Consider the following 20849-nt stretch of genomic DNA (forward strand, 5'->3'; position numbering starts at 1 on the left):
GGTGCTTTGTGAGGGGAAGGGGGGAAAAGAAGAATAAAAGGAAGAAACGAGCAGTCGTGGCTGTGGGCAGTATTTGTAGAGGCGCCGGCGGGTGGCAGTCCTCTGCGTGCCCTGGCGGCCACCGCGGGGCCCTCGGGGCGGGGGGCTGCCTGACGCCGAGCCGGCGGGGTTGGCGGCGCTGACGCTCCCCTCCGCGCCTCGCCGGGCAAACCCGCGTCCGGCGCGGGGCTGCGGGGCAGCGTCCCCGCCAGCGCAGCGCGGTGCCGCCGGGCAGCGCCGCCCCGCTAGCGGAACTGGGGCCGCCGCGGGGACCGCTTTCGGCGGCGCACGCCGGGGGGAGTGCCGGGCGGGCTGGCCGGAAGCGGGAGGGGGGACGCTTCCTGCGGGCGGACGGCGGGCGCGTGCGGCAGCAATGGCGCGTGAGGGCGGCGGGCTGTTCGCCGGCTTCCGCGTGCTCGGCCGTTTCAGCGGCCACGTCCCGCACGTCCTGCGCTACCACGGCCGCCACCGCGAGTTCTACCTGGCCACCGCCGTCGGGCGCAGCGTCCACACCTACAACGTGAGTACGCGGTCCCCGGGCCCCCTCTCCTTTCCCCGGCCTCCTTCCCCCGCAGGGCGGCCGGGCCGCCTCGCCGCTGGCCGGCGTTGGGCCTTGGGGAGGCCGGGGCCGCACGGGGCGACCCGTCCGGGCGCGGGGCAGGGCCGGGCCGCCGCCTCTTGCCTTCCCTGCCTTCCCCCCACGCCGGCCTCGCTATCATGAGGCGGGAGCGTGTGCGGAGGGCCGCGGCGCCCCGGTAGCAGGCCTCGGCGGCAAGCGGGGCTGCTCGTCGGCTGGGATGAAGGGAGGCTGCTGGTTAAGCAGGCCAGAAGGCTTGTTTAGCCGTGTGGGCAGCCCTGGCGGGTTTCTGTGTGCTCTGGGGAGTGCAGCACAGCCCGTCCATCGGGCAGAGGAGCGCTCAGATGTTGAAGCTTTTCCTTCATTGCTGGATAAACCAAAGCTGCAGTTTGGATAGCAGCGGTTTAGCGTTCGAAGGCTCCAATTTTGGGGGGCAATTCATTAGATCGTATTAAAATTTCTCCTGTTCGGAAACAGATGGGCATAATTCAGTTCTCCAAGATGAAAGGCTGTGATATTGACTCCGTTCTTGCTGTACGACAAAAGCATTTTCAGTGTATAGAAACAGTAACAAAACAGAACTGAATCGAGTACAGTGAACGGAGAGCAGACAGCATAGATCTTCCTGTGCCTTTATGGTAGTCTGTTAGTGTTCACTCCTGTCAATCTTCTCCACCAACTTTGAACTAAAATAATAGTGATCATCACTGAGCAAAGATAACTAACTGAAGCAAATTCTATGTGAATAGAGATAATAACATAATGTGGTTGTAGTGGAAATAAAGTAGAAGCAGAGATGATGGGAAAACAAATTTGCCCAAGCTCTGCAAGGTGTCTAAACATGTGCTTAGTTTCCTGTGCATTAAAGTATATCAGGAAGCACAACCTACTGTTACTGGATGGTTGTCTTTTGGCAAATATAGTGTCCCATTCCTTTTGACCTGCTATCTGTGGGTTTTTCTGTAGATACTGTTGTAAACTAAGAGGAATAATTTTTCTGTCTTGTGAAGCATGCAAATTCCCTATCTTATCTATGTTCGTTCCTAGAATTTTGAATTTCTGTTTATAGCAAATTCATTACAACCAATCACTAAAAATGTCTTTTTAACATTTTCACTGCAGGTGAAGAAGCTTGGTATTGTTGCTGTGAGTAAGTATGCACTGATTGTTCATTCCTGGGTTTTGTTGGTTTGGTTTTGTTTGGTTTTTTTTTAACACATCTGACATCTGCACTTGATTCTCAACTCGAAAATGGAAGATTAATTGTGTGTACTAATATTTACACTGAAATATGTTGAAAGGAGTCTCAGAAATATGGGATATCAATTTGCAAAATAAGACTGCTGTTGCAACTGTAACTTAGTTCTCTTAGGGATATACCTTGTGAACCTCCTATTCTTGTCATCTTGCTCTTCCAAGAACACCCCTAGGCCTTAAGGAGTGAGCAGTGAATAAAGCTGTTAATTCCAGATCCCTTTTTTTGTTGTTTTTGTGGTTGCTAGAAGCCTGTGTTACAGGAGGAAAATAATTACAGGAACAGAACAGGTGTGGATGGGAGTAAAAGTCTTTAGGGAGTGTTAAAAATTGGCTGGACTGCTGGATACAAAGGATATGAATCGATGGCTTGATGTCCAGTTGGCAGTTGGTAACAAGGCGTAGCACCCTAGGTGTCAACAGCAGGGCCTATGTTGTTCAGCACCTTCAACAGCCCGGGTGATGAGGTAGTGTGCACTCTTAGTAAAAATTTGCAGACGATACTATGTTAGGAGGAGTAGCTGACAAGCAGAATGGCAGAGCCTCAGTCCGGGGAGGTGTTGCAAAACGCTAGGCCTGGGCCAACAGAAACCTCGCCAAGTTCAGTGAGGGCAAATGCAGAATTCTGCACCTGGGACAGAACAAGCCAGGAACTGACTGGCTGCGTGGCATCCTGCTGAAAAGGCACTGGGGTTGTGCTGGTGCCAGGTTGGACGTGGACCAACAACGCAGTAACTGTGAATAAGACAAGCTGTACTGTGTACCGCGTTAGGAACGTGGCCAGCAGATCAGGGAAAGCTGTTATTCTCCTATACTTCATGCTGGTGAGGCCATACCTGGACTGCGACACCCAGTTAGTGTGGTTTTCCCTCCTGCACTGCTCCCCTTTCTCTTTCAGGAACGATGCTGAGGAACTGGGCAGTCTCAGGGGCCTACAGCACACAGTATGAGAAGAGACGTTGAAGTAACTGGATTTGTTTAGTCTTGCAAAGGGAAGAAGATGGGGCGACCTAGAGGCAGCCTGTTGGCAGAGCTGGCAGAGCTGGATGGCAGAGCTGAATTTGTGGTGGTAGTGGTAGACAGAGTAACAAGGGGCAACAGCCACAGATTGCAGCTTGAGAGGGTCACAGTGGAGGTTAGGAAAAATGGCTCTGACTAACAGGGAACTGTAATACAGTGTAGAGCTTGAGCGATCTCCTTCCCCAGAAGTTTTCAAGACTCAGCTGGGCATAGCTGCAGTTAACCCAATCTAATACTGGTGATAATACAACTTTGGGAGGAGTTGGGTGGGAGGTTGAACTAGATGATTTCCAAAGGTCCCTTCCAGCCAACTTTTAGAGGATTCAGTGAGATGCACGCAGTCTTGAAAAGTAGGTTTTTAACTTCTGTATACCACAAAGTTTTTACACAGACCTCATAAAGCAAAATATTTTTCATTAACAGAGCACCTATAAACTCGAGAATAAATAACTGTCACACAACTGGGACTAGATTTAGAAGATCAGCAGTGACTAGTTACAGCTGTAAACACATTAGTGTAACTTCTGTTTTCAGCCTACAAAATCATACAAACATTGCATATTCTGTGAAATCCTTTTCAGTGGGCTACATCTTCTTACAGACATAATCATTTAAGCTTTTTGAGAAATTGAGATGCTTACATACAAAATTGTGATTGAAAAAATAAATGATTTACCTCTCTTTGCGGTGTTGTTGGTTTATTGATGTTATGTGGTTGATGCTCTGAACTTTTTAGTTGGGGTGTGCCTAAAACTGTCTTGGCCTAAGCAGACTTGGGTGCAGCTCCTCATGTGGAGTACCAAGGTATCTGTAACCTGATTGTAGGCCTAAGTCACTTCAGAGGGAAGATGTCTAACATGTTCAAACAAATGAAACCTCTGATAAAGTGCAGCCTTTTTTATTTCCTTAGTTTACTTCTTTCCGTTGAAGCTGTGTTGCAGTACAGTAAAGCGTACAGGATTCTTTGTGTCTGATAATAATTTATAATACAAAGCAACATTGTGGGGAAGGCTGATGTATGATCATGTAAGTTTGTATGACAGACGGACTCCCACAGTGACTGATTTTTGATCTGTTGTTTCTCTGTACAATTGTTAAGTACTGTGATCTGCATTTTTATATTTCCCTAGATTGAGAGTATTTTTCCCTAGCATATTTTTTTCACTTTTCTACCATTTGGGACAACACCAGCAGTTTCTCAATGTGGTCTGAAGCTTTGACTCTTACCATTTGAGCTAGTAAAGTAGCAGATCAGAATAGTAGATACTCTTTTTGAAGCAGTCACCAGGTGGGGAGTGAGATGTATTCTTAGAGCAGCAAAGTCTTGGTGCCTTTAGCTGTAATCAGGAAACGGGTGCAGGTCACTAGCTTCCAGGTCTGCAGAATGCCTTAACCTCATAGGCATTGCTAATGCTGAGACTTCGATTTATCATCTGTTTCCAGTCCAGTGGGCTGTGGAGCTCTTGACAGTCCATAGAAGTGTTATGTTGGGATAACTTCTTTATGAGCCCTCATGAAGCTAACATGTGCCTTTACTTACAGTGAAAATTCACTAATTTATTATTAAGTGTTTTTCAAAAGAACCACCTTGTGATCTATCAGTCTGATGTTACTTATGTTGTTGTTACCGGTTGGATGTTATTTATGGTAACATTTGCATTCCTCTGAAATGTGTGCATTTCTCTTAAAAATTCAACAAAACGTTCAACAGGAGAGCTTTCCTGGTGGGTCACCATGCTAAATAAATACACTGTCAGGCTTTCTCTTTTGTTATGAATCTGAAACTTGTTGAACTTTTCTTCTGTTTGATTAACAGGTAATGCTTTGCCACAAGACATTACATGTTTGGCAGCAGACCGCATGTTGATATTTGCTTCATACGACAATATTCTCCATGCTTTTGCCAGGAACAAAGAGGTTTTTATTAGTTTACTTATTGCTTAATAGTACAAAACAGTTGTGTAGTGTTTGTGTTTTCAAGGTAGTTAATTTTCTATAAACATCTATTTTGGTAGTTGTTTAGTACCTTCAATCTTAGGGAAACAAAAACTGTGGATGGAGGAATAAAAAGCTTGAAGTAGGAGAACGTAAGAGTTAATTCTGTAATGGCTGACCTGTGTTTTATGTATTAATTACAATAATTAAGTAGTTACTTAAAGATAAAAAATAAATTGTTCATTCACATAAATGAATTAAAATTAAATTAAATAATTAAAAATATTTTGCCAACAGGTTTAAATATCAGAGAATATTATGTATCGTCCCCATAAAGTTGTGTAGCCTTTCCCTGTATTTTATTTAAACTTGTTGCTGACACGTTAGCTGGGCTCAGGTATTACGTTAACATGATATGCTACCTGAACAGCTTATATTGAAGACATTTCTATTTTGAAATTATAGGTGGTTCATACCTATGAAGGTCACAAGGCAAGGATACATCTTCTGCAGCCTTTTGGTGATCATGTCATCTCTGTGGATGTTGATAATGTTCTTATTGTTTGGAATATACAGTCAGAAGGTGAGAGACACTTTATTTTTGTTACTACTTTATAGAATAGCATTGTTAAATTCAGTAATTTTAAAAAAAGGGTTTTTTTAATGTGCATGTTCAGAAGTAGTTTATTCTTAAAAAAGAAAAAAAATCCTTAAATGATAGTGCTACTTAAATGGTAATCTGAAGTCCTAATCCTGCAATAATTTTTCATTAATGGATCCTGCACCACATGCAGCGACCCAGTAAGGTTCCATATACGTGTAAAGAGGTATGCTTGTATGGAAATTGCATTTTAGTGTTCCATTTTCTGGTAAAGACTGTGGTACAGCAGCTTTGGCACCATCTCTGAAATCCTGTCGTTCCTTGATGTTTACCAGTCTGGGTAAGACTAAATTCTTACAATAATCTTTTGATTGTGTCAACATCTTCTCATGCCATTGTAAAGTGCTTTTTGAAATCCTGCTTCAGTGCCCTGAATTTTTTTCTTTAGAAAGCATTCTTATTGATGTGACCAATGTCGTCTCCTGGATGCCGGGTCTTGAAAGTGGCTGCAGACAGGCTTTAGAGATTTCAAGTTGCTATAACAAACAAAAGGCATGTTAATCAGATGAGGTGTTTTGCTCGGGCAGGAGCAGGAATCCTTCAGAAAGATATAAATCACTACACTTTTGCCAGCATTGTTGTGCTAGGCAGGCTTATAGGGAAAAAATATACCTTCCAGCCAACAGATGTTATAACGTAAACAAGTTTAGCCTGTCCTGTTACATATTAGCTAAAACTTTAATGCAAGAAACACCGATGATGGGATTTGTAGAGAGTAAACATCAGTTCTGCCTTTACATTTGCCAAGGGATGACAAGCCTGCAGATTTGTAGGGGTAGCCACACTAACATTGTTTCTTACTTTTTTGCAGAGGAGTATCTTCAAGTGGATTTTGATAAGGCCACTTTTGCAGTTTCTGCAGTTCTGCATCCCAGCACCTATTTGAATAAAATTCTTCTTGGGAGTGAACAAGGGAGCTTGCAGCTATGGAATATAAGATCCAAGTAAGACTTAACTTGGATATACTTCATGCTCCAAGTAGCTTCATATGCAACAAATAATACTTTTAAGTACAGTAGTTTTTGAACATGGAAGCTTTTACTGAGTCCTTTGGCAAAAGTTTTCAGTTGGTCTGTGTCCAGGAACAAAGAATGCTGCTGCTCCCTGAATACTGATGCCTTTCAAGTTGTGTGTTTTTTACTCTCCCTGCAAAATGTCAGGGTTTGTTCAGGAATTTTTTTTAAAATTACTTTTTCTTAAATTGTTTTTTGGAATCACATAGCTTTCCCATGAAAATAATTAAAATAATAGTAAATGCATGTTCAGGCCTTTTGCCTCCCTTCTTCTGAGCTTAATTTTTCAGTTTTTGTGGGACCAAGGAGGTGCTGGCAGGTAGTGTGAAGGTAATTATTAGCATTTGATCCTTCTACTCAAATAAGAGATGTGTAGACATGTAGTTGTCTCTGAGCATGTCCCGGTAGAGCACCGTCCGTAATGGCAGTATTTCATGCTTACCACAATCAGCTGCTTTTCTAACTCATGAAAGTTAGCAGCCACAATGAACTTCCCTGCATGTTAATGTACATACTGCAAATAGGTGTTAACTCAGCTTGCATAGTTCAGTGTTTTATTCTCAAAACTACTGTATACTTTCAGTGATATCACTGCTAATGGTTTTTGTTTAATATTCTAATGTTTTGGAGATGCCGTATATGCTATATAAATCAGGAAATAGGAATAACCTAAAAATACAGAAAAGTAAGTGTCTCTTTTGTCTCTTATGGCTCTTATAACATAGTACTCTTATGTCTCTTCGATGCCTGTTGCAGCATCTGAGATGCAATACAAAAAAGTCTTCCTTAGATGGCTTAGTTTCTCTTTTAATTTTGTAAAAACTTATGGGACTATTACTGCTCTTTTAGCAATGTTGCTGGGTTAAGCAATTTCTGGTTTTGACTGTTTGTTCCCTGCGTAGATTATTTTGTAGGGAGCTTCCCTGCGTAGATTATTTTGTAGGGAGCTATGGGCACAATTAGACAAAAAAATAAATTGGAAGAACTGAGGGGAAAGTTTGATGGTCTCTGGCAAGAAAGGAAAGTGAGAGATGGTAACATATGGCTGCTAGCAGTCTTTCAGGAATGACAGCCTAAATCTGTGGTGATGGAATAGTTTTTTAATCATGTCTGTTCTTAAATACTGTCTTCGTAGTATCACCCTTAGGAAGTACTGCATGACTGCTTTGTTGGTGAACAGTCCTGCTTCACATTTTGTCTGTTACCGTTTCTGAAAAAAAACCAAGGTGGCGTGTGCTTGTAATATGCATCAGTGTCTTCATTTAGGGAAGTTACTCTGCAAATGAAGGATTTGTTTTTATTAGAAGTTGGACCAAAATTGGCTTTTTATGTTGATGTTAAGAATTCTGAAGAGGTGTGTTCAGAACAGAAACACATCGGGAGCAAGTGGCATAGAAGGTGTCTTCCTCTTTATTCATGTTATGTAATTATGTCACCTTTGAGGTATTAATGCATGACGCTAACTTTTTCAATGAAAATTAACCGTAAGTTTTATTCTTAACCTTACTTATTAGTATCAGAGGTTTTTTTTCCTTTTAATTGATTTATAAGGACAGAAAGCTGACAAACTTCTCTGTGTAAGTGCATATAAACCATCCATTTTGTTGTGGAAAATCCCCAGGGGTTGGTTGATTTATGTTTTTTGTTTGTTTGTTTTCCAGCAAACTCTTATACTCGTTTCCAGGATGGCACTTAGCAGTCACAACTCTTGAACAAGTTAGTATTTTTGATATCTTATTTTCTTATGTAACTGGTCAAGAATAGCAGGCAAAATATAATTGTTTAAAATTACAGCAATAAAGTTGACTTGTATTCTCTCCGGTGATTTTAATAACCCTTTCTTGAGCATTTTAGACATTGAAGAGGTGTAGACTTGAAGGCTTATTATCTGCCCTTCCTCTAGTGCTAGTTCTTTGCATTTAGTGTCTTAGCTGTTTTGTGTTCATCACATCTGTAGTCTTTTTTCACTGAATGATGGAATGAATTCACAGGAACAGTTTGTTTGCAAGATGTATGTGTATCCTGTAGCTTCTATTATACTGGTAGCTTTTTGCTAAATTTATTTTGCTTTGGAGGTTAATAAAATGTAGATTTTGCTGATTCAAGAAAAGATTTTGTAATTGTACTTGCTGTATTTTTGTAGCTATAAAAATTAATTAAAACTTATTGGTAGCAGTGATGACAGCTTTGAAAATGGTCTGCAGTTGTCCTGGATAAAACTTGTAAATTTGGGGGTGTGTGGCAGGGTGTATAATGGTCTACCAGAACTACTGAAAACTTAAAGTGAGATGTTTTTCAAAGGAGTTCCAGCTTCTGGAAACAGAATTGTGTCATCCAATGGAGACTACGCACAAAATCTTGCATCTCTCATTTCTTGTTTAGATTTATCAGATGTTCGGTTGTGCATTAAGGTAATATAGATAAATCTCATGCGAGATGCCTTATTTGTTTCTTTCGTATTTGTCCTAGGCTTAGATACATTGTCTTGTATGTATTGGTATTAGCAGAATAGCAACAAGCTTTTCCTTTTTCATTTCAGTTGCTGTTCAATTTTTCTTGCAGGCTCCAGCAGTGGATGTTGTTGCAGTCGGTCTTATATCTGGTCATATAATAGTACATAATATTAAGTTTGATGAAACTCTGATGAAATTTCAGCAAGACTGGGGTCCCATCACAGCAATATCTTTTCGTACAGGTAAGTCTTAGCATTGTCCTGGTTTTGGCTGGCATAGAGTTAATTTTCTTCCTAGTACCTAATATAGTGCTGTGTTTTGGATTTAGTATGAGTGGCTGCGGCGTACTTAGTTGCTGACTGGGGCTAAACCACAACAGCATTTTTAGTGAAAATAGGTATAAAATCACTAAAACTAAGTGGAAGGTGGGAAAATAAGTTTTGATAAAGCATTTCAGAATGAAAATTTGGGCTGAGAGTTTTAGTTTTCAAAGGCTGCAGATAATCCAGAAAAGTTACCAATAAGTAAGGGAGATCATGCATCTTCATCATACTGGCTGTTTTATAGCATTTTCTTGGATACTGACTCAGTCCACAGGAAGTGTGACATACAGTACTCCTTTTTCAAAGAAAAGTAAGACTGTTTATGTTTACAATGTGCCAAGAGCTAACACAGTACACAGTTACCAGAGTTAGTGCAGAGTAATCAGTACACTGTAAGTTAGTATCCAAACCTACTTCTCAGAAGTGTCTTCCCCCTCCAAAACAGTTAGAATGTTAATAGTTGGGTGACTACTTTATGGATGTTACCAGGTAACACTGTTTATATTCACAGCTTTTTTTTTTGTCTAATGAGCATATACTAATTACTAAAGCTAGTTACTTTAATGTTGATCCTGCCTGCAGAGCTGTTGATACTGCATCTAGTCTCTCATTTGAATAGACAAACTTGAAAATCTTAACAGAATATAGAATGATGTTGAGGAAGAATGCTACTGGAGAGACTTGTGGAAAGACTTGTGAGAAGTGGAAAGAGTGCCTTTTTGTGTCAGCCATTTAACTAAAAATGTTAATAAAGTTAAATAACTTCCATTGCTTGCTTGAATGTGTGGCTTTCAGACATTCTCTAATTTCTCTCTCTTCCTGTCTTTATTGTTAGGAAATTTAGTGTAAATATAACCTGGTTGTTTTGAACTCATGTACTCATTTTAGTCTTTCAGTAAAGTGCTCTTCATTTAAATTAAAATGAACTTGGCAAATTTCCATATCTGTGAAGCTTTACCAAAAAAAGAAAACCCTCGGCCTGTCTGGTTTAGTTATCTATGATGTGTGTAATTGCAAATTGGAAACTGGCTTTTTCTTTTCTTGGAGCAAAAAGATTAGTTACCAATTATGCAGGATATTTGGTGGAATTTTGTCTTGATAAGTTTAAAATCTTACTGAATGTTTGTAGTATGTTTTTAGCAATTATTGTGATATGTTTATCTCCTTAATACTAGAAAGGATAGAGCAAATAGAACAAAATCAGAAATTCTGTGAAAATTATTGCTTAGAATGATTGAATAAACATGTAATCAACTTTGGAATTTATTTTTGCAAGCTGTTGAGCCAAAAACTTAAGAGGATTTAAAAAAAGGACTGATAACTTCTAGAGTGGTGATACAGTAGCTCTCATATCCTGAACTTTGGGGAAGAATCTGGGGTATAGAGTAACTTTTGAAAATGGTATAGGTACAATATGTCTTGTGCTTTCAAGCAAAACCTCTAGTGCTGGCTGCTGGATTTAGATATATTTGTTGTTATCTGATAGGAAAAAAAAAATGGTTTTATTATCAGTGAACTTCATTTCTTTTCTGTTTGAAATAGTAAAATATTTTGGTTAAAACATATCTCATGTTTAGAATCAGTTTGAGAATATTTTTTTTCTTGTGATTGTAGCCTTTTCTTGCATCAGTTTTAACATGTGAGAAGTCAATAAGGATGAACTGAATGTCAATAAGCAAACCTTTTGAACTTTTGGGGGTTTTTTTGAGCAGATGGACACCCAGTAATGGCAGCTGGTAGCCCAATTGGACACATTGCTTTGTGGGATCTAGAAGAGAAGAAACTACTGTGTCAGATGCAAGATGCCCATTCCACAGCAATAGCTGGTATGTCGTTTGTCCCTGGAGAGCCACTTCTTATTACCAATGGTGCTGATAACGCTATACGGGTAAGTTACAATAGCTGCTGCTATTTGCTGTTACCTTTTTTTCTCTTATAGTCCTCCAAAGTGTAAATGTTTAGTTTGGATTGAAGTAGCAGTTCTCAAATGAAACAAATACAACAAAACTAAAGTAACTGAAGTTGCTGGCTCTCAGATGATCTGTAGTGAGGAAGTTTAAGGATTTGCTGCCATGATGTCATTGCTTTATTTATTGCTTCATGATAGCCTTGAAGAACAAAGCTTTGGATCTACTTTTCCAGAACCACACTTCATATCCTAGTGCACTACCTTAAATCTTGATCTACTTTTATAATATTCTGGGTCATGAACAGTTGCTGTTGATAAAAGTCCCTTGTGCCGCATGTCCTCTGATGCCATTAGCCTTCGGTGGAGGAGTGGAATGAACAGCAGGAAACAATCAGCTTCTGTGATGGAAACTTCCAGAGTTTTAGGATCAAGGATGAAAGCCAATGTGTGAAGTTTGCTGCACCAGCTGCCAGCTAAGCCTGTTCCACTGCCAAGAGGTGTAATTATTGGCAGGGCAATGTTTATCGGCTTCATTTTTCTGCTTTTTTTTGGGAGACAGGTGTGGATTTTTGATGGACCTGGTGGTACAGGACGTGTATTGAGAAGCCGAATGGGACATAGTGCACCACCGACAAAAATCAGATACCATGGGCAAAACGGAGAGCAAATTCTTAGTGCAGGTATGAATTCTCATTCTTATTCTTGAGTCTAATTTCCTGCTGTGATAAAGAAAACGTGCAGGGCTAAGTGTCTTTGTTTTATTAATACAATAGATTATATTTCATGTGTTATGTTTATTTATGAAACATAGTAAGTGATTAGTGTAGACAGTATCATTTATTACTGTATCAAACTGTTTCAGTTTCCCTAGAGGAATGTATATCAGCAGGTAGGCTGAAAAGTAGTTACAAGCAGAAAAGCTTAGGAGCTGCTTTTGTCATGCCTATTTATATGTTTGGTGAATAAAAATTGTTTCTTTATCTCTAAGGAGCTGTCAGCTGATCAAAATGAAAACCTGTAACAACTAGGGAAATTCTGTTGTGACAGGGAAAAAATAAGCAGCGTAATGCATTTAGTAACTTGAGGAGCCCTTTCCACTTTTCCCACTAGTTTGAGCAAGCTTTATGGGTTGCAGTGTCTTTGTAATTTGTTACAGCTGAATTGTGACTGTAATACATGTTCTGAAGGTCACTTGTTACCAACATATTAATCTAAAAGTGGAAAAATGTGTAAGTGACTACCCTTCCTTAGAAACGAGCATATTTAAAAATTATAAATAAACCCCTTAGGAAATTAAGTACTAGATCAGACTGTTCTGTGGCCCAGAACACTTCAGTAATGGAATAATAGAGACTCTTCACCTACTCTTTAATTACTCTGAAGTAATGAAATTGTCTACCTGAGCAACATTTGAAAACATGATGCTACATTTTGATGAATGTTACACCTAATACGGCACAGCAATACCCTATGCTAGAACCAGCTGTGCTAAAAATCTCTTGCTGGTTGTTCAACTAGTAACTTGGATTCAAGTAACTAGTTACTTGACAGTAATTCAGCTCACACCAAATGAGCCACAGTAACAATCAAAAGTTGCTTAACAAATCCTCACATTTGCTTGTGTAGTTTACGGCTCTGTTAGCTGTACTGAAACGTATGGAGATGGCACAGAGGCAACCACTAAAATGAAAAGGGTCTCAAGCTTTGAGATACGATGTATCTGCAGTGTAAGGACACTGACTCTCTACATTACTTTCTGAACCAGTGGTAAAACTTTGTGCAACAGAAATGAGGTAGCAGTCCTGTGGGTTGCCTTTCAAGTGCTACTGATTTCCTTAGAACAGGCATCTCCACAAATGAACTTTATAAATTTCACCAATATCACTGGCTTTCATCCTGCTTAACATTTCTCCCGGTTCCCAGTATATACATCCTGCCTTACTTCTGTATCATAGCAGCAAGGAAAGGTTGCTTGAATACTGTAATTGTTCCATTGTCTTTCAGATTCTTTAAGTTCACTTCCACTAATTTTCTGTTGCCTTACTTGTTTGGCCTAGTAAAAATGTTTTGTGATTCTTCTGAATTTTAAAAATCATCTCAGTGCCTTTAATTTTACATGCGTTGTGCAGTTTCATTTTCTGTTAGTTTCTGGTTCTGCCTTGTCCATGTCTCCCCCACAGAGTGGACCCCTTTGCTAGTTCCAAATTTTAGCCTTCTGTCCCTCTATTAAATTACATTAAATTCCTACCAGTTCTGTGAACATTGGTCACTGGGTAGAGGAGGGAAGTCCCATTAGTGTCCTGGTTTACAGGAATGATGGACAACTCAGCTTTTACCATTCTTGTTTGGGTTAGCTTACTGGCTAACCGAGGTGTAGTCCTTAACCAGACACAGCATGTGTTGATTAGACAAAGGATAAAGAAAGGAATATTGTAGTTGGTGAGGGAGTATATGGGGTCATGGGAAGTCTTTGGAAGTATTGTGGAGGTATTTGAAGGATGTAACAGTTTACTTCAGGTTTTAATCATAGAAAGCTGGAAACAGGTAGATATTGTGGTGGAGAAAGGAGCGGGGGGACAGAGGACTTGAATATGGAGATGTCCATAAAAGAGGTGTCATTCTGATCTTGCGTGGGGCAAAGTAGTAGGAATGGGATATAGGCCATAGAAAATTAGGCTCTGTTAGTTCCGCTGCTTATAGTGTATCTGTATTTTTTCTTGGACCAGAATTTTTAGAAAAGACTTTATTATGGTGTTTGAGGTTTCTTAGTTCTTATCTTCTGCTTTTCTTGACCAGATAGCATATGAGTAAACAGAAAGTTGATTTTTGCCCTTCACTGCTTTCTGCTAATATCTTGTCAGGTCAAGATGGAACATTGCAGTCTTTTTCAACAGTGCATGAAAAGTTCAATAAAAGTTTAGGACGTGGTAAGTATTTCAGTGAAAGTACAAATATTGGTGAAAAAAGCTCTGAAAAGTATTTATGTAAACAGGAGCTAAAACATTAGGTAGGCCTTAGTTTCACTTTAACTATTGTATGAAAACTATTCACCTCAGTTGTTTTGCAAACTCAGTCCTTCCTGATGTATATAAAGCGTACTCTCAGGTTTGTTTGTACTTAAGAAAAGTAATTTCTGTAGCCTGGCAATATATATTATTTCACTGTGGGAAACATTGGGCAGGATTTGTGTATTAAGAATGTGTAAAGCAGTAGCTGACATTTCAGCATGTGTATTACAACTTTTTACCCCATTCCCGTTCTATTCAATTGGCTAAATTATTAGTTAATTCATATTTCTTGACTTTAGTTCCTTTGATTTAATGTAGAGTTTAATTTAAAAAACACATCTTCCACACAATGCCATGGTTAAGGGACACTTTCTTGTACAGTTCAGAGAGCAAGGCTCAGCAAGACTAAAATAATTCTTATTTTTAAATATCTATATCTATATATTGGTATGTATGTATTTAGGTAGATTTGGATAGACAGATGTAGATTAATTGATTATATATATCCTTTGGGCATAAATGTGAAATCCTGACTCTTTGGTTGTTGAAAGGGCTGGGTGTTATCTATTGCTTTATATAGTCATGTCTGTATGACGGTGGTTTTAGCTGTGATGGGGGGACCTCTGCCTCAGGATGTCAGCACAAGAGACTGGAACAAATGGGTTGAGTAGTACATCTGTGAATTTAATAGACTAGTGATTTGCTCAGCATCACATGAATTTTGACAGGAACTCTACTAATGTTCTTAGCTCTTCAAACTCTAGGCAATAGCAATGCTGTGTTAATGTAAGCCAAATTTTTCTGAGTTTAATAGGAACTTTACATTTAGTAAACAGTCCTTTTTAGACCATTATTCTCAGATCTAGCCATGAGATTGAGACACTTAACTTCTTTTTTTAAGGTTCAATTAACAAAAAGAAATCAAAAAAGAAAGGTCTTAAGCTTGATACGATGGCACTTCCACCAATTACAGTTTTTGCTTCAGGTAAGTAGTCTTTGAGGTACATTATAGAGCTCATCATGTCTTCACTTTGTCTTTTAACCCTCAAGACACTACTGTTTTGAAAGCTCATGCTGTATCAAGATGTATCAAGATTATTGAGATTCTGTGGCCCTTTTTGAGCTGTTGAGTGACAGTTTAAAATGATATTTTACTTGGTAAACTTTTGCTATTATTTAAAAAAAGAACATTTTATTTCAAACACTTTTATGTTTAACTGGCTCTTGGCTTGAATACCTCCAGCACGGGAGCCAGAACCTTCTGGTGTATGTATTATTCCAGGCTGGAGAACCAGCAATTGAGGGGGTGAAGATCTTTGTCAGCTGAGGAAATCTTAGTTATAGTGGTTGCTTTTGATTTCCCAGTTCCTTTGAGTCACTTTTCAAAGTCAAATTTAAATTACTCTGTTCATTTGTAATTCAGTATGCAAATAGCAAACCTAACTTTTTGAAGCAGAATTACAATTATATTTGCTTCATTGAAATATGTTTCTTTAAATTAATGACCTCCTCTTCAGACTTGGTCTGTTTTGTCTTAGGTGTAGCTATTCTTTCATCTTCCGAGGATGGTTGATTGTTTCATATGTTGAAAGGGTTGGATCTACAATTTTGTGTAGCCATTTGACTACATCTGGTATTTATATTTGCAGCCTTGAGTGATACAGACTGTCTGTACATACTTGTTGCAAATATGTGTGTGTATATATATATGCACTTTTAATATTAGACCTGCCTGATTGATTTAAGGTAGTAGAACTACCTTAAATGTGTTTGGAGACATAAGAAAACATTTATTTAAGTACATTTTAATTAGAGTTGTTTCTTTTTGCTATATTGTCTTTGTTTGGTGAAGTGAACCAGTTTGTATCTGGTTGTTTTATTCTTTGAAGTTCTAGATATACCCAATTTCAAGCTCTCAATTTTTTTAAATGTGTAAATTCCAGGGAAAAAAGCAAATTTACTCATTATTTAGATCCCCACATATCATATTTGACTACAAAGTTTGGATACTGAGCTTTTGAGGAACAATTTTCCTGCAAATGCAGAAAAGTCTTTTGCTATGTGAAGCAGACGTCACTCTTAAACCCTGCTTTAAGTTGTTAATCTAGTGGATTCTGCTGAACAAGCAGCTGAAGAAGCAGTTAAGAGACTCAGCTGGAAATGTGTACAGATTGAGCAGTTTAAACCATTTAAGTTTAAATATGCTTTTCAAACTGTATAGGCTCAAATATACAAAGACATGAAACTAAAATGCTTGTGGTTTTGTTAGCACTTTAGTTACACTAGCATATGCACAATGGTTTGCTAGGTGTTTTTTCTGAATGGTAGCCTTTTGACTGTCCAACAGGAACACTAAATATGAACTGTTCTGCCTAAAGGTATTTCAAAGTACTCTTTCTTATGATATCAGAAGAGCGTATTTTACTTTAGAATGATTGTTTCTAAAAGGATTATGTGTTACATTGCAGAAGTGGCACATCAGAGTGACTGGGATAGTATTGTTGCCTGCCATCAAGGGTATATAACCTGTACAACTTGGAACTATCAGAAAACTTCCATGGGAGCTCATAAACTGAGGCCAGAAGAATTTAGTAAACACAAACCTATTGATATATATGCAACAGTAAGTTTATTTAGGATAATGTTTTTTCCGCATTACAGTATATGCTATTTTGATTTCTGTTTGTACAGAAACAATATTTAGAATGAAAAAGCACTATTTAGACATGTTTAGTTGCTTTGCAAAGTGCTTTCTGCCAGCTCAATGTGTCCTACTAGCTGTTTTGTAATGCATATGGTCTTAAGAAAAATGCTGCATATGCATTTTTTCCTTAAACATCCAGGTGAAGTGCAGATTTTATTTTCTGATTCAGATAGGTGGTTTGTGTTTACCTTTAATCTGTCAAAGGGACGTGGAGTTGACTATATGCCTGTGATGATAAACTTGTTCTGTGAATGCAAATTGCTGAAGATGTATTTTTCTGGCAATACAGAAGAATGTGTTTCCAAATTGCAGGCAGGATATTCCCTCTAAAATGCTTTACAAGTTGAGCTGGAGGCAATGAAAGTCAAACACTCAATGAAAGAGTTATAAATGTTTACTGAGGTTTACAAGCTTGCAAGACAAGTAGTTACTGTGGCATACTTCATGTGCTAGGCATTCATACTGCTACTGTATCTTGTGACAAATTGTGTTTGTTACCTTATGCTTAGTAGTTAAGTGGTAGACAAGATCAGTTCAGTTGTAAATACCTGGTTTTCTTTTAACTACTAGATTCTTTGGACTGTATCTTTCCAAAGACATCTAGACCATTGTTTCTTTGTTTCATACTGTTTAAACTCTGGGTGAACTTACCCTATTTTGGGGTGCCATTGGCAATATGGGCATTGAAAGAGATGTGCAGTGGGTGTGCTTGGACTTTCTTAGGGATTGAATTTGTGGATGTCTTGATTATATAGGTCAGTCATTTAGGTTACAGTGTTGATATTATTAGATATGACTTCTGTCCTTCATAAGCACACACTGCCATAGTTATTGCTTGTTGACTATTTGCTTATTTTAAGAGCTTCTTTCTCTACTTTTTTGAGATGTAATCTGTTGTTTGTTCTGTGCAATTTTCCTTGAAGAAGTCTAATAAAAACTTATTAGTATTTTGTATTCCTGATATGTTATATATCTTCTAACAACTTTGCTAATTAGATATACACTTGAAGAATTGTTTTCATAGTTGGTTTTTTTTTCCCTTGAAAGGCAGTTGACATTACCTCATGTGGGAACTTCGCTGTAATTGGGCTGTCAACTGGACGGGTAGATGTGTATAACATGCAGTCTGGCATTCACAGAGGGTGTTATGGCAAAGAAAGAGGTAAGAATTGCTACACTTTTAAAATACTGACTCTTAACAGAACAGCAACAACCTGGTGTTCTGTCATCTAGGAAATTTAACATAGCTTCTGAGTTGAATTTGGGAATCTTTTCAGTTTCTCTAATTACCCTATGCTGTCCTATCTTGCACTGTAATTAAGTAATTTGAAACCTACTCTGAAAGACAGGATCCCTGCTAGTTTTAACAGCTCTGATGTTAACATATGTTTGGTTTTAATTAACACAAAATTGTGAGTTACCAAAATGGTTAGCACTAAAATAAGATCCTTTGGCCTCAGCTCTTTTTGAGATAATCACATTTCCAGTACTTGGCTTCTTGTTATAGGGTTCTATCTCTGAGATAAATTTTCCCATCTGTTTTGTGCTCCCTGCTTAAAAATGAAAGAATCCTTGACATGGATGGGAAATTGAAATCTAAACAAGTCCAGTTCTTTGCATATGCTATTATTTTCCATTACCCAGCTGCAAACTGAGGACTTAATGTAAGTGACAGTGTTCAGACTTTTCCTTTTAATGGTTGCGTACATACATATTTCATGTCATGTAACCTCATGTGTGTTTGCTGTTGCATTGTAGGTCTGAAATTTATAATAGGGCCCTTGTTCGAACTTTTTTGTTGTAGAAACAAGGAAAGAGTCCTGATGAACCCTTAAACCTTACTGGGTTTCTGAAAGCCATCTAGCATAGCAAATATGAAGTGGTCTCCTAATAACATCATTGCTTGATAGTGGGATGAATTTTTTAAGTTTGGTTACTGGCCAGTAGCCCTAGACATAGATTAAGAAATAAAATTGATCCAAATCCAGAGGAGCTATGCCTTATCTTTACACTGCAGTGTAAAGTAGCCTAGGAAAACTCCCAGACTTAGTGCCAGAACTGAAGCTGTAAATTTTGTCTGGAGTAGTTGGGTCCCCTGGAGGCATTCCATAAGTGATTCAAAAAGTCCCTCAAATCTCACATTCAAAGAAAGCCCCCCAAACTGAAAGCAGAAATAAAAACTAATATTCAGCTTCAATTACTCACAACTTTTGTATTGTATTCTAGGTGCTTACTTGAAAGGAATTTGGTTTCTGTACTGATAAAGAAACTTCTAATAATTGAGCAGTCTTGTCAGGTGGCTTTAGAGTTGTTTGTCACATGCTTGCTGCTCATTTAGTGGACATACAGAATAGTGTTTGGCATTCTGCTAGTTTCTATGCTGTGTTTAAATTCTGAAATACAACTTTCTTTTCCTTTGATTTGCAGCACATGAGGGGGCCATTAGGGGGTTAGCAGTGGATGGATTAAACCAGCTGATAATCACAGCTGGTAGTGAAGGATTAATTAAATTTTGGAAATTCAAAACTAAAGATCTAGTTTACTCCACTGAGCTTTGTTCTTCTCCAAGTGGAATTCTGCTTCACAGAGACAGGTAGGAAACTGAAGCTATTTCATTCATGTACATATGATTTTGCTGTAAGTATGTAAGTCTAAGATGGCAACCAAATATTCTAATAAAGTTTAAATTTCTGATGCTTTGAAATACAACAGACTACTAGTTGACAAAACAAAGTGTTTTTTTGTCATTTGTCAAACAAAATGTCTACTATGAGACATTTTATGAGACTGAAGGAATGTAATACTGTTTATCTGAGATTATCTCAGGATAAAAGATTTTTGGAGCAATGTTAGGATGTTTTTATTTTTTGTCTCTTAAGTATTCACTGTCATATGTGCTAATGATTCTTGGCAGTGGTATTCTCGGAATTGCCTTTGATGACTTCAGTATCAGCGTTTTGGATATAGAAACCAGGAAGATTGTTAGGACATTTTCAGGACACCATGGACGGATTAATGACATGGTAATTGTTAACTCATTTTCTGTAACAGGTGACATATACAAATACCTAATTCATTTTAAAGGTGATGGATTTCTCTGCGTATATTAAGTCACTGAGTATTATGTCCAGCCATGAATAGTAAAGTTGTAGTTCAGCTCTTCAGCACTTTTGGCAATGTTAGTTTTCAAGTTAAAATGTATAGTGTTGGAATGGCCATGTATTTTCAGTGGGCTTTGGGATTTTAGTATAACTTTGCAACAAGCTAATTCTGGGTTTAACAAAACAAAGCTTTAGGAATAATGAAAACCATGCTGAGGAGTGAAATTGTGCAACAGTCTTAACTGTATATATAGAAAAGATAAGCCAGGCAAATAAAAGGTGTAAACAGATCTGAGATTATGCAACGCACTGATAATTCCTTAATTTACATCTTGTGTAATAGTGCTTGGTGGTGTTCATTGAAATAGTTTTTAGCTTCTGATTTAATTCTAAGGGCTAGTAAGTATTTATTTGATTTCTTCAGTTTTAAGCTCAGTGTTTTTTCATCATTAATGTAAAAGCCAGGACCAAAGTGCCTTTACTAACAGCCAGATGTATCCTGTGTCATATATTTAAACCTGTTCTGAAATAGCTTCCATTTTTGTCCTTTTCTCGCTTTCAATAAGGTGGTGTCAGTTTTGTTTCATGGCCAGACCATTTCATCCTGGTATTAGGGAGCAATCTAATCTTGAACTGTGTACAACAAGACCTCCTTTAGGGACTGACTTGTGTAGTCATTAAATTCACTATTTTATTTTAGACTTTCAGTCCTGATGGTCGTTGGCTAATAACTTCATCAATGGACTGTACCATTAAGACTTGGGACCTTCCCTCTGGATGGTGAGTCGGTTTAAAAACATATAGCAGAAATTTATTACAATCCCCTTTCTGTTTGAAAGCCTTCTGGCTTGA

At 38.5% G+C, this 20849-nt stretch overlaps 1 protein-coding gene across 1 annotated transcript in view; it reads left to right on the forward strand.

Annotated features, from left to right (window-relative positions):
* The first annotated feature begins 393 nt into the window (after positions 1-393).
* The window catches only part of WDR36 (WD repeat domain 36), a 35730-nt gene continuing 15274 nt past the window's right edge, over positions 394-20849 (forward strand). Inside the window, exons 1-16 of the mRNA XM_072860277.1 lie at positions 394-559; positions 1739-1766; positions 4707-4807; positions 5291-5408; positions 6298-6430; positions 8161-8215; positions 9062-9194; positions 10988-11163; positions 11744-11864; positions 14046-14111; positions 15094-15177; positions 16661-16815; positions 17944-18058; positions 19324-19489; positions 19811-19919; positions 20698-20777. Of these exons, the coding sequence (XP_072716378.1) occupies positions 413-559; positions 1739-1766; positions 4707-4807; positions 5291-5408; positions 6298-6430; positions 8161-8215; positions 9062-9194; positions 10988-11163; positions 11744-11864; positions 14046-14111; positions 15094-15177; positions 16661-16815; positions 17944-18058; positions 19324-19489; positions 19811-19919; positions 20698-20777 (1787 nt within the window). The 5' untranslated portion in view covers positions 394-412. The remainder of the gene's footprint in view (positions 560-1738; positions 1767-4706; positions 4808-5290; positions 5409-6297; positions 6431-8160; positions 8216-9061; positions 9195-10987; positions 11164-11743; positions 11865-14045; positions 14112-15093; positions 15178-16660; positions 16816-17943; positions 18059-19323; positions 19490-19810; positions 19920-20697; positions 20778-20849) is intronic.

The sequence above is a fragment of the Ciconia boyciana genome, chromosome 4 (assembly GCF_034638445.1).
Source record: "Ciconia boyciana chromosome 4, ASM3463844v1, whole genome shotgun sequence".
Classification (NCBI taxonomy): domain Eukaryota; kingdom Metazoa; phylum Chordata; class Aves; order Ciconiiformes; family Ciconiidae; genus Ciconia; species Ciconia boyciana.